Here is a 13,852-nt window from a genome sequence, read left to right as displayed (position 1 = left end):
TACATTAAACAGACATTATTTAAGCAAAGCCTGGTTATCTTTTGCAGCCTAAAAGTTGGAAATAGCTAAGTGGAAAGATGTCATAACGTGTATTCGGTGTAACATGAAACAGGAAAAATAACTCCTTGCTGTTGGAATTGACATTCAAATGGAGGATGCAGAAAAAATCCTAAAACTATGCCAGAGTCGGCATGGTCTAACAGTGATTTCAGCAGGGGAGGGAGAGAGAAAGTGGTGTGCTAGATAATCAGGGACTTTGGCCAGGGGGAGCCTTTTCTTGAGGCCAGCAGACCTGGAGTACCTGCCTTGTGCCAGGCCCTGTTCCTGGAGGTGTGAAGATCAGTGAGGCGCGCTTGCTACCTTGTGCTCACACACGTCTGGTCCTGCCCGTGTCTCACCTCCTGCTGCTCATGCTGGCCCAGCCCCCCGCTACACCTCGGCCCCTCCAGCGTGCTTTCACCTACCGTGTCCTGTCTGTCCCAGTGAATTCTCTCCCCTTTCTTTCTCTTTACCTCACTCGCACAGTCTCAAGAAAGGGTTAAAGATAAGCAGTCTGACTGCACTCACATGAATAAAACACTGATCCTTCCTCAGCCTGCCCCACACACTTTCCTTCTCAAATAGGAACTTGTTACCTTCACATCCATCTCTCTTCGATAGTGCCTTGGGGGCGATCGGGAGACTTCTGTCCAGGGAGCCATCCTTGCTCCTCCTGGATAGCACCAAGTAATCTGTCCGCAGATAGGTAGGTACGCCTCGGAGAGAAGGCGAAGCCTTTCCAGAAGGGCCTCGTAGTGCTGTGAGTTATGTGCCAGGTGTGGGAGTCAGCCTTGAATTAACTGCAGACCTGGCACGTTGCTGGCTTCATTTGCGTTGGCCCTGGCCTCGTTGTCGCTGTTGCCCTTGGTATATGTTTATTTAATAGGTTTACTAATTTTTATTGTTAGAATACACTGCAGGAGAAAATGGTGAAGGTTAACTGACCACTCTGGGTAGACAGCACAATTCTTCAGTTTCTAATTGAGGGGTATTTCTGAAAAGTTACATGAAAATCAGAATCTGAAATATATTTTCCGTTTAGTAAGTAATAAAAATCACACATTACTGAATCAAAAAGTTCTTGATAAAGTAAAATAATTTACTTTGTTTAGGAGAGTAACAAAATTCTGTTAGAGAACTGAAGGTCATCGGTTGTAAGACAGTTCAGGTTTTGAACTTGAACATGTAATGAAATGTCTTCTGAAACAAAGGTGTATGCAGTGTTTACAGGTCATATGCATCGAGCAGACACTTGCTGAGAGTGGGGTGGGTGATGGGAGTTACAGAGATGCCGAAAGCAGGCTTTACTTAGCCTGGCAGGGCCTGTTGTCAGGCACAGTGAGGAAGCAGCGTGGAAGACCCCAGCATACCAGGATGTCCCCGGGGTGGCTGCCCCTGGCCACGTCTTCTGACGACCGCTCATGAGGACACTCCTCGATCACGCGTGACAGCCACACTGCATCTAGTCCTTGCTGCCCAGGCAGGTGGGCACGTCCAGCTGGGACTTGAGAGCTCCACCAGCGAGGGGTGGGCGTGAGCGCCTTCCCCTCTTCCAGGGCTGTGGATGTGCACGGAGTACAGGGTCATTCCTGCTCTCAGGAGTCCTGCCCTCCTCTCATTTCGATGTCTGTTTCCTGTGTTGAATTTGAATTACTATCAGTGTTATTACTTGGTTTTAGCCTCAACTTCCTTCTGGTTCTCATCGAAGCAGATAATTGTTATAAAGACATTAGGTTGGTAACTCTGCCTATAAAACTTCCTCTGTCCCATTACTTCTTTGACTCCCTCCTGCCTGAGTGTGTGAAGGAGAAGAGGGTCCTCCTCACGTTCTCTCGAGCACCTCACACTAGCCACCCCGTTATCTCTGTACTTCCAGAATCTAAAAACTTGCCTTACTTGAGGCTGTTTCCTTATGTTTTTGCCTCGTAAGAGTTTTGTTGTGTTTTTTGAGAAGACTTTTTATTCCATTTCCAATATAAGTGCTTTTTAAGAAAAACTTCCTTTGTATGCTATGAACACATTGGCTTTCTGTATTCACCTTGTCTAGAACAGTAAAAACAAAAAGTCAAAAAAGAACCTCACCAGTTAAAAAATCCTGGGTTTGTAGTCCATAGTTAATAACGCTTGAATTTTTTCCCCTTTATTTTGGAAGTTTGTGAACTTTGTCTATATTTGGTTTGATCTAAACAGTTTCCTGTATTGAACACTGATGTACAAGGAATGAATAGAAGTCAAGAAAAACAGACCTGGTGGGAAAAAGCCTTGTACTCTCCTCTTTTTCCTGCCTCAGAATGTGAAGGTAAGAAGACCTGCGTTAGGTCATTGATTCATCCACTCAGATTTCTAATTCATTAAGAGCAGTAAATTCTTTTGCTGTAAAGATCAGTCCAAAAACATTCTGTGTGGCCAGCGTTTGTCCGGCACTGGGGACGCAGAGATGCATGAGGACTGGACCCTGCTCTAACCCCCATCACAGCCTGGAGGGGCGGGGCGTGGAAACGCTACGGAGAGGCACCGGCCCTGATGGGCTCTGTGCCTGCTCCCCGTGAGAGGTGGAGCCGGGAGTCCTCAGCTCTGGGGGGCCTGCAGGAGGGGCCCTGGTGGGAGGGCTGGGGAGAGGTAGTCCCCGTGACAGGAGTGGCCTGAGCAAAGGCCGAGGGTCTGCGGCAAGTCGGGCTCAGGGACAGGGACCCACTGGGCCCAGCTGGGTCGTAGCTGAGGCTGGAGAGAGGCGGGGGGAGCGCTGAGTTCGGCGGAGTTGGACAGGCAGGAGGAGAGGGCCACTTAAACACGTTGGAGGGTATCAGGTCAGGTGTGGTTTTTTTTTTTTTTTTTTTTTTGCGGTATGCGGGCCTCTCACTGTTGTGACCTCTCCCGATGTGGAGCGCAGGCTCGGCGGCCTTGGCTCACAGGCCCAGCCGCTCCGCGGCATGTGGGATCCTCCCAGACCGGGGCACGAACCCGTGTCCCCTGCATCGGCAGGCGGACTCTCAACCACTGCGCCACCAGGGAAGCCCAGGTGTGGTTTTTAAAACAGTTCTAGCAGCAGAATGGAGGGGGGAAGGGATTGAAAAACTGCAGAGCCCCTGCTGGGGTTCTTAGGCTCTTGCAGTGATCTGGGTGTGACAGGATAAAGGCCTGGACTGAGGCACTCGGGGCGGGGGGGGCATAGAGAACAGCATCGAGAGGTTTTGTGGAGGATGCCGGAGTTTGCTGGGTGACTTTCTGTGAGTAGTGAACAGCAGGAGGGAGTTAGGGGAGACCGGGTGGAGAGGGACATCGGAGCAGTAGCAGATTTGGTGAAGATGATTTTAGTCTGTGAGCCGCCCAGGTGGTCATACTCAGAAGCTATAAAAAGATCCTGATCTGAAATGTCGGGAGAAGTGAGAACTAAGGAGGCAGCCCGAGTGGTCAGCTCAAGACTCTGAGCTTGTGCAGACCTCCGTGGTCCCCTGGGCTGTCAGCTGCAGCACTTCGTCAGTGGTCTCTCCGGTCAGAGCCCTGGGGGCAGGTCAGTCTCCTGTTAGTATTTGCATGTTCCAGTGTGTGTCTCTCCCCAGTTCATTTGTAGTTAACCTGGAGCAGTGATGTCCAGATGCCTGCACTGGCCTGCCCTCGCAGCCTGGCCTCAGACAACTGCGGGGGAGGCTGGGACTGTTTGCTTCTCTCTGTTGTGTGGGCCCAAGAAACGGTTTCCCCAGCCCTGCCTTAAAGGGTCATAAGGGGAGCATAGAGCAGAGTCTTTATTTTCAGCATCTTTTTTTTTTTTTTTTTTTTGCGGTACGCGGGCCTCTCACTGCTGTGGCCTCTCCCGTTGCGGAGCACAGGCTCCGGATGCGCAGGCTCAGCGGCCATGGCTCACGGGCCCAGCCGCTCCGCGGCATGTGGGATCCTCCCAGACCGGGGCACGAACCCGTGTCCCCTGCATCGGCAGGCGGACTCTCAACCACTGCGCCACCAGGGAAGCCCTTCAGCATCTTTTTTATTTAACAGCATTTATTAAAGGCCTGTTCCTCCATCATTAGCTAGTATTTGGGTTGCTCTACATGATTTACGAGGTGCTTTCAGTCTTTTATACAAGCCCTGTGAGAGCCTGGTTTTCAGATGAGGAAGCTAAGTCTCAGGTTGAATGCCCAGAATCAGGCACCAGCCATGCAGCTCAGGCTTGAGTCCAGGCTGTCTCCTTGTGGTCCAGAAGCTTGCTGTCCACAGCAGCTGTCTGCAGGTGGTGCCCGGGAGACACCAGGATGATAGGCCTCAGTGCAGTCCAGTGCACTGGCTGAGTGCGTCCCAACTGCAGTTAATGGGGGTGCGGGCGGCGAGGGCCGGGGACCCTGGAGCAGTGCAGCAAGAGGACACCCACACGCAGGACGGACCCAGAGGGAAGGAGGGACGCGGTGGCAGAGCAGGCAGGGCCAGGGTGGGGGGCGGCTTGGGGTGACTTCCAAGCACACTGAGTTGGGGCTCCATCTCTGTGTCACGGGCTGTCCCTGCAGCCTCCATCTGGTTTTCTGTTGCTAGTGAGGAATGCGCTTCAGCTGTCGGCTCCAGGTCCGTGGTTATCTATACGGTGCCTTGTAGGTGCTGTACGTGGTAGTCCATTCAGCTTTTTATATATTGTGGAGTGGCGTGCAGGGAAACTCTCAGTGGATAAGTGTGGTGACCAGGCTTTTGAATGACCTTGAACTCACGACCGTGAGTTAAATCCTTGCACGGTTTCCTCGGAGTGCCGTTACGAAGTGTGGTGCTTTCAGCCTGTGGGGTGGGGGCATAGACTCAGCAGAAGCTTAGCCGGGAAGCAGGTGGCCTTCTCACCCACTCAGCAGCCGTGACTCCCGACACTCGTCCCAGCTCCAGAAACTTCTGACGTCACGCCGATAATTACTGAGAAGCCTGTGCAGCTCTGAGTCTGAGCTGGGAGCTCCAGCCTCCCCGGGAAGGAGGGCAAGGAGGATTGTCCCTTTCTCCTGTGAGTCAGGAGATGGAGGCCCCAAAGGAGGAGGAGGCAGTGTGGCCCCGGAGCAGGGGCAGCGAGGGCCCCGTCGGCACGAAGGCCCAGACCCCGCCCTGCTGTGTGCCCACACACACACCCACTCCGCACATATTTCATGCATGCTTGCCTCATTGCCAGGCACTGTTCTAGGGGCTGGGGACGCAGAGGCGGTGTCCCTGCGCTCCTGATCAGCTCACCTCTCAGCAGGACCTGAGGGAGTCAGGACACAAGCGCCTGGCGGCTGGGGCGCGGTCCGGGCAGGGGCGCCGGCCGGGGCAGCAGCAGGACTGCACGCGCTGTGGCCCCTGTGTGCCCAGCACGTGGGCCGGGGGGAGGGGCACGTCAGGCGGGCAGCAGGGACTCCGACCACAAGGGCCTCGCAGGCTGTGTGCCACAGTCTGTCCCACGAGTCCGTCTCCAGAGTTCATACACTGGATTCAGAACATTTGGAAAGCTCACTTAGAAAAGTGTTTGTGTTATTTGAGTTTTAAAGAGAGAGCCCTGCAGGGAAACAGTATAGGTAATAGTGGGGGGGATCCGCTCCGTCTGTGGGCTTATCCGAGCCAAGGAAATGGTTACCTTCCCCACCTCGTACGAGTGGTGACCAAACGCGGTGGGGCGCGGAGATGATGAGAGCTTGGTAGGTGAGCTGAGAAAAAGGTGATGGCCCAGAAAGGGTGAGGGTGAGGGGTTCCCTGCCTCATGGGAGAGCAGGGCGTCCTCCCCAGATGTCCTGCGGCGGGCCGGCCCCAAGCCCAGGGCTTTCGTTAGTAGCAGCTGTGGAAGGTGTTAGTGAGTGTGCCAGCCCGAACTTGAGGCTGCACACAGGTGATCTCTGATGAACTTGCACAGAAATCTGCGAGGGCAAATGATGATCCTGTTTTAGAGATGAGAGAACTGGGGCTCCGGGAGGTTCGATAAGTTGCTCCAGGTTACACCACGAGTGAGTAGCGTCATCAGCCATCAGCTGGTGTCTGTCTGACCCCAGAGCCTGGGTTTCTTCGCGAACCTACGCTAGGAAGTTTGAGGGCCTGAGGCTGTCAGAACTAAAGGTCACGCAGAGTACAGCCTTTTGTGGGAGGCCCAGCAGGGCCCAGGCTTGCCCGCCCCCGGTGATGGCAGGAGGGCCCGTGGTTGTGGAGCTGGCCCTGCCGCTGCTGTGACGCGTGGGGTGGCGCGCAGCTCATCCAGCACCTCGCGGTGACTGCTGCGGGCGGCCGGGGTGGAATCCTGACGCCCTTTCCGTAGAGTTAAGGTGACTGGGGGGCCAGTGCCGGTTAAGGCCGGTGGGCATCAGCCCTGGCAGTACTTCAGACTCACCTGGGAGCTTCTCAGAAAGTGCCCATACCCAGACCAAGTCAGTCAGAATCTCAGGTGCGGGCCGGGCTTCCAGACTTTTCTTAAAGCTCCCCAGGCGATTTGAATGCGAAAGCAGGGTTGAGAAGCTTTAGACTAAATGATTTATCTGATTCCTTCCAGTTCCAGCTTACAGTCCTGTCCCCTTCCGAGAGCCGCTGACCCAGTCAAAGCGCTAGCCACCTTCCTCCTCCCTGTTCCACGGGCGGCTTAGTTTGCTGCCGAGCTGAGGAGGAACAGAGGATGTTGCCCTGCTTTGTTTCCTCCGTTGCGCCCCCTCTTGTCTGAAATGCCTTTGCTCACTTGTTCTGTGAACATACGCGTGGTGCATCATCTGTCCTCCTCCACACCACGTTCGCGCTTGAGAGCTCGGACCTTGCTGGTCTTTTTATCCTGTTTTCCCAGGGCCTGTCACTTAGAGATGTGAGTACGTATTTGTTGAATGAATGTCTCATGGTGGGATAACAAGAATGCATGGTTATGCTGGCCTGTGTTTCTTGGTTTTTGTTTTTCTTTTTAACTCCATGAACAATTTGTTAGAAGAATTTTTAAATTGGCCTAACATTTTCCTCGTACACCCCTATCTGGCTGGTGCTGAACATGTCTGCTTTTAGTGACTTCTTAAAATCCCCAAAGGGCTGTAGACCTAATTGATCTGACTTTTCATTGAAAAATGAAACAAGAATGTATGTTTCGTAACTGTGTCTTAATGAAATTTCCCCCCCTTTCCCTCTTTTCCCTTCTCCATTCAAAATGATTAAGAATGTTATACAAATGCCAAGGGAGAGAATGGTATAGAAGAATATCCAGATGTTAAAGAGATGCCCAGTAATGAAGAGCGTCTGTTAGATTTTAATAGGGTAAGTGGACTGTCCTCCTCCTTATTACTAACTTACAAATGGCCACCACAACCCCCAAAGCCTGGGAGTCCTGTGACTGCCTTTCCCTGTCACCAAGCTCTGTGGGTGTGGCCTTTCTCGTCCGTGGCCCTTTGGTCTGCATCGCCTCCCACTTACTGCCAAGGCTTCCCTCTCTCCTTGCAGTCTGTCCATCACTCTGCCGCCAGAGGGAGTTTCTCCATGCGAATCTGACCCTGTCACTCCCCTTAAACTCCTTGGGTGGGCGCCCTCTTCCCCATCAAAGTGTCGACCACAGGGAGCCCTTCTGGTGCTCATTCCTGCCCCTCAGCTGACTGCACTTTCTGCTCGCCCGCCCGTGAGCCCCCTGGGGCAGGGACAGGGCCTGGGCCTGTGCCTCGCCCCGGTAGGCAGGCAGGTGAATGAGTCGAAGGGAGCTTCCTTGGCTTCTCAGTGTGATTGTCATTGTCAGTTGAAGTCTCGTGAGAAATTGCTCCCAGAGCGCCCTGTGGTCTTGGTGTCCGTGGACCTGTCAGACCGAGCACATCCAGGCAGACGTTTGGGGGCGTCCCCCAGCGTCTCTCCATCTCCGTGGATGTCCCACCCCCCAGCGTCAGTCCCCAGACGCAGAACTCGTTCTTCGTTCCTCCTTCTCTCACCTACACACGCGGTCTGTGTGCCCGTCCTGACCACCCACCTCTCAGCCGGCTCCATCGTTCGCGCTTCCTCCGCGTCACCGCCCCCTGCGGACCTCTGCCGTGGGCTTCGCCGTGGGCTTCGCCTTGGCCTTCCTGCTTCCGCCTTCCCCTCCCCAGTCTTCTCCCCACACCGTGAGGCAGGACAGCCTCGCGAGGGTTACTTCGTTTAGTCTCACAGCCGCCCCGGGAGGTAGGTGCTGTTGTTTTGCGGGAGAGAAAACTAAAGGCCCGTAAAGATTCAGAACGTGTATCCACACAGCCACAGCCCAAGTGCAGACCTGAGCCGTGACCCTCAGCCCTGAGTCCGACTCCCACTGCCGACCGCCATGGCCTTCCGCCCTCGCGCACTCGCTGCCAGGCCGTGTGTGTTTGCCCTCGCCTGCCTCTCTCATCCTGCGTGCTCTGCTCCCCCCTCAGGACTGTGGTGGTCTTTCTGTCCTCCTTCCTCGGGGGCTCTCAACCAGGGACAGTACTGCCATCTGGAAATGGGGGTGGGCGGGTGCTTGGGGGATCTTGCTAGTCGCTGTGACTGGGTGATGAGGGAGGCATTGCTCGTCACCTGGGGGAGGGGAAGAATTGCTAGTCACCGTGGCGGGGAGGATGATGTCGCTAATTGCTGTGCGGGGAAGCACCACCAGGTGTTATGACTGCACTTGGTGTCCTGAGGGCCAGAGATGCTAACCATCTTGTGGGTGGGGGAGAGTCCCACACAGCCAAAAGTATCCCCAAAAGGTACCATCTACCTATGGACCCCCGACTCAGAAGCACAGCCCCGAAGTCCCAAGCCAGCTCTGGCTGTTTCTGTGGCACAGCTTGCTTCTCGGCCGCGGGCGAGGATGCCCCGCCGCTCCTATCTGGAGAGCCCCGGCAACCACTTCCCCCAGCTGGTCAGCGCAGCAGGAAGCTGGGAAGCTGTGCTGGTCTGTCTGCTTGCTGTCCTCTCCCCTGGGACGGGAGCCCCAGCAGGGCAAGGCCGTGCCGTCCTCCCGGTGGAGTCCCCGCTCAGAGACTCGTTTCCATCCAGCCCTGACATCAGCAGCCTTTTGTCCAAGGGGTTGAACGTGGAGAATTAGGGCTTGGGATCGTGTATAGATCAGGGAGGAAAGCTTGTTTGTTTTGCTTTCAAACAGGAAAACTCTTCAGATTTTTGTAACTCTCCACTGGAAAACATCAACGATTTGTTTCTTAATCTCTGCATATATAGAGTGTCTCACATAGCCCTTCTGAAAAAATATCTGGCTTTTGACCTGTTGACAGTTGTTCCTTTCATCTTAGGTGTCTTCTGTTTATGAAGCAAGGTGCACAGGAGAGAGAAATTCTGGAGCAAAAGCAAACGGCTTCCGCAGAAAGATGTACTCCAGTGCCAGCTCCGCCTCGGAGGACACGGGCTCGGAAGGTGGCGGTGCGTGGGTGGAGCCCAGAGAGGAGGCGCTCTTTTCCCGAACTCATCTCTAAACCTGCAGAGTGTAGTACAAATTATTTTTAAAAATTGATATGTGAGCGAAAAGTACCCTTTTGTGAGGCCTGTTCATCTAAAACAACAACTTAGGTTTCTAAGGTTTCTTCTTCAATTAACTGGTTCAGATCAGTAATTATCTTTCTCTTCTTGCTTATTTTAGAGTTGAGGACAGCTGTCCTGTTGAAGATTTGTTTTTCAAGCTGTTAAATTCTTGGCTATTTGAAATAGACTAGATGTGTTGTCATACCAAGAATGGGTGTGCATGTGCTCGTCTTAGAAGCATCACTGCCTTTTGCATCTTCACTGCAGTTACCTTCCTTCCAGCTGCAGTCACATCACTATCACCTTATTAGCATCGCAGTGTCAGCAACCACTTCCGCTATTCAGAGACTTTAGCTTTGGAACATTTAGGCTTTGTCCTCCAAGAACTGGGATATGAATACTTACCCTGCAGTGGATCAGTGCCTTTCTTGAAGGCAAGAGGGCAGCATGGGTGACTCATCCCCGGTCGTCATTCAGTAAAATCTCATGTACATTTAAAGTAGGAACCACAAGGGTGTGCTTTTAGAGACTTACAAAATACTGTGTTTTCTCTCTTAGGATTTTCCCCCTAGAGTATCATGGACAATACCATGGTTTGTGACTTTCTTGTCACCTGAGGCAGCCAAGGCTTTGAGGTACGGGGTAGCGTTTGAGGCCAAGCGGGGTGAGAGCGCACCCCCGACCTGCTCTTAACGCTGCAGTTACATTTTCCCCAGGCACCGCTCGGGGTTATTTGCGGTGAGTCTGACAATATTCGACGAGGACCTTAGTTGCAGATGAGATTTTTCTGGTGACCGATACTGAATCGAAGCCCCCAGAACTTGAGACTGTACACGTTTGGCACGCAGTAAAGGCCATCCCAGCGCCCCAGAGAGACCTTGGCTGCTGCAGCGGGCTGCCCCTGTGGCTGTGACTTAGTGTAGCTTAGAGCTCATTTTGTGTTTGAGAGAATGTTCTGGGCAAGTTCTGTGTGTGGCGGGTCGGAGGGTAGAGTACTGATTGCTCCCATCCCTGTGTGATTGCTTCACGGGACCCGCTTTCCCGGGTCACTCGGGAACCCAGGGGTCAGTCCCTCTCATCCAGTCCCGTCCGTTCGTGACGGTCGCTTCCTTGAGCTTCCACGCTGCCAGGCAACAGGCTGGAGTTAGAAGGGGCAACATTTGCATAAACCTAAACGTTTAAAATTGTTTTTCTTTTTTAACCAACTCATTGTTTTTTTTAAAAACAAGAAACAATGTGTGACATCAGTTTAGCATGTCTAACATCAGGAAGTCTAATATGGGTGAGACAGCTTCACCACTATTTTGGCAGGCAGTAAACACATAATTTACTAGCTGGGAGCTGAACTGGCTGAGAAATACATCATTTGCTTCGAGCATTGGGTGTTGTTGCCTTTTTCTTAATTGATGACACGGACAACTCCATCCAGGGCTGTGGAGTCATCCCCGGCGCTGTCTGTCCTCACTGTGGGAAACCTGATGGGCCGTTGGGTTTGGTCTCACCACATGTCAGGGTTTGTTTTTATACAGCACATCTTTGACACTTTAAAGTGGGTTTGTGTGTGTGTGCGTGTGTGCGCGTGTAAGGTTTTATGTTGCTGTTATTTATTTACAGACTTTATAAGGTTATATGTATTTTTCTTTCTTCCAGAGCTTCCTAAACATTGATTAGCATCTGCACTGAAATGTAGTCTAACAGCAAAGGCAAAAGGGATTGGCAGTTGTAAATTCCTAAAATCACTGCAGTGACGGCCATCCTAGAAACCGTTGCTTACGTAGCCGCGACCAAATAAATATATTTCAGACACAGCCTTTAGCTCAGTTGATTTCTGGACGGCTGCTTTTTATCACGAAAGGGCTCCAGGTGGTCAAGGTGCAGACTTCCTTACACGCCAGTGGGAAGACATTGCACCTTCCACGGGGGAATGGGAATGGATTATAAGCGGGCAAGGGGATTAACAGATGATGTATTTATTTGTTCTCATAGCTAAGTGGCTGAAGCCCAGAGGCTTTCAGCGACAGAGCTGAAAGTATGGTTTTCAGTTTTGTAAATGGATGATCACAAAGAAAAAGCATTTTTTAAAAAGTTGGCAAAACGCTGAAACGCACTGTGGTATGAAGCGCGTTGCATATCCATAGCACTGAAGTATCAGTTTTCCATTCCTGGGCTATTTTTTTCCCCGTGGTTGTATTGTTCTGATTTCACGTACACCAGAGTAACTGGTTTTTTGTTTTCTTGTGGAGTTAACACCAAATAAAAAATTTTAAAAACCGTTGGTTGCCTTTATTTATCATAGCAAAGATTCTTTTATAAAGAACCCCAGCCTCCTCTTAGTTATGTGTGCCAAGGTCACATCATTCCAGAAGAAGGTTATTTAGCTCTTCCTATAGGCGTTGCAGAAAGTGCTGGCGTCTGTTTTGCTGGAGAAGAAAATGGGTGGGGCCTGCTGAGAAAAGAGTCCACACACATCCCCCATCCCCACCCCTAGGAACGACTGCCTGACCCTTGCAAAGAACACACCATTTTTGTCTTGTGGTGGTAGACAAAGCTTAATCTTTCTGTTCTGAAGAAAAAAAAACAATTCCATGTATGTATATTAACGTGATCACTGTACACTGTAAGAAAGAAATCAATGTATTATTAAAGAAGTATAAAGGAATATTCATCTGTACCTCCATCACCCTGAGAGGGTAGCTTCTAACATTTGTGCAAAACACCATTCTAGACAGCTGAATGTATATATGGATATATATAGAGAGAGAGAAATTTACATTAAAGGGTTGTACTATACCTGCTCTTCTGTGACTTCAGAAATAGGTTTTTTTCTCAGACATCTTTTCATGTCAGTAATGATAGATCTGCGTCATTTTTAATAGCTGTATGATTCTATTGTATGAATTCAACAGGTTCCTTGTGGATCAACTTTTTTTTTCTTTGGCTGCGCTGGGTCCTCGTTGCTGCGCAGGGGCTTTTCTCTAGTTGTGGCGAGCGGGGGCTACTCTTCGTTGCGGTGTGCGGGCTTTTTGTTGCGGTGGCTTCTCTTGTGGAGCGCGGGCTCTAGGCATGCGGGCTTCAGTAGTCGAGGCACGTGGCCCCTAGAGCACGTGGGCTTCAGTAGTTGCGGCATGTGGGCTCAGTAGTTGTGGCTCACGGGCTCTAGGGCACAGGCTCAGTAGTTGCGGCACACGGGCTTAGTTGCTCCGTGGCACGTGGGATCTTGCCTGACTGGGGATCGAACCCGTGTCCCCCGCACTGGCAGGCGGATTCTTAACCACTGCGTCACCAGGGAAGTCCATGGATCAGCATTTAGAATGTTCCTTTCGCGTTTGTTCAGTATTCTAAATAACATTTCTGTGGACTTCCTTAAACATGGGTCTCCTTGGACGATGGCTGCGAAAGGGCAGTTCCAGCCCGTGGGATGCCTGCTGCCGGTGCTGTGGTGTCGCCCACGTCACACTGACACAAGGTCTTTTTTTTTTTTTGACTTTTAAAAATAGTTTATTTGAAAATAACTACGGATTCACAGGAAATTTCAAAGATAGTACAGAGAGGGCTCATGAACCTTTCACCGTTTACCCCATGTCTGCATCTTCTGTAACTATTGTACAATATCAAACTCAGGAAATATGTGTTGATAAAATATGTATGTATAATTCTGTGTCATTCTATCACATGTATAAATTCATGTACAGCTGCCCACCCTTACCGTGGTTTTACTTTCCAGGGTTTCAGTTACCCACGGTCAACCTCAGAAAGCTTAGACATCCTTTTTTTCGACCATCCTTAAGCTGAGCACTTGCCTCTCGTCAGCACGGAGGAGAGGTGGGTTTCTACAGGAGGATTCGAATTGTGTTCTACCCATCTTTTTTTTCTGGTTTCTGGGATGTGTAGGCACGTTTTTAAAATGTCTTCTCCATCTTAAGAGTAAAAAAATATTCTCCCGCGTTAGGTAGAGCAAATCTCTGGAGCATGCATCTTGCAGACAAGGACCAAAGCTGAAGGAGTCAGCTTCACTTTTCCCAGCTAGCTGAGCGGCTGCCTCAGCACCGTTGTCTGTGAAATCCTTCCCCAACCCGACTGGAGGTGAGTGACATCTGTAAAGGGAACCCCAGGGCTGAGCACCTAAAGCAGTGCCTCGTGCCCAGCAAGCCCCCGAGCGTTCTCTCGTGGCTGAGCAGCGGGTGGGCGTCATCCCGGGATGCGTCTGCATCCTCCCTGGCTGAACTGGCCGAACTACGTCTTCCTTGGTCTGGCCGCGGCGCCCAGCTGGGCGGTGTGGTGGCAGCCGGCCGCCCTGCCGGAGGCACTGAGGCAGGGCCGGAGGCTGACGGGGCGGCCCCGTGTGCGGGCGCGACGGGAGACGTCACAGGAGCATGCCCTCCGCTGCCGCGTCCAGGACCTCTCCCGT

The 13,852-nt window shown here is 51.8% G+C and overlaps 1 protein-coding gene across 2 annotated transcripts in view; it reads left to right on the top strand.

Moving 5' to 3' along the window:
* Positions 1–11,716, top strand: part of KIAA0232 (KIAA0232 ortholog) — a 91,749-nt gene extending 80,033 nt beyond the window's left edge. Inside the window, exons 7-9 of one of the 2 annotated variants that reach the window (XM_032633310.1) lie at positions 2,230–2,338; positions 7,151–7,248; positions 9,219–11,716. In XM_032633310.1, coding sequence (XP_032489201.1) covers positions 2,230–2,338; positions 7,151–7,248; positions 9,219–9,398 — 387 coding nt within the window. In that variant the 3' untranslated portion in view covers positions 9,399–11,716. The remainder of the gene's footprint in view (positions 1–2,229; positions 2,339–7,150; positions 7,249–9,218) is intronic. The other variant, XM_032633311.1, reaches the window with a different exon arrangement.
* The last annotated feature ends 2,136 nt before the right edge of the window (positions 11,717–13,852 follow it).

This window comes from Phocoena sinus, chromosome 5, assembly GCF_008692025.1.
Source record: "Phocoena sinus isolate mPhoSin1 chromosome 5, mPhoSin1.pri, whole genome shotgun sequence".
NCBI lineage: Eukaryota > Metazoa > Chordata > Mammalia > Artiodactyla > Phocoenidae > Phocoena > Phocoena sinus.
Note: the sequence above shows the minus strand (reverse complement) of the source record. Positions and strands in the feature narration are given on the sequence as shown.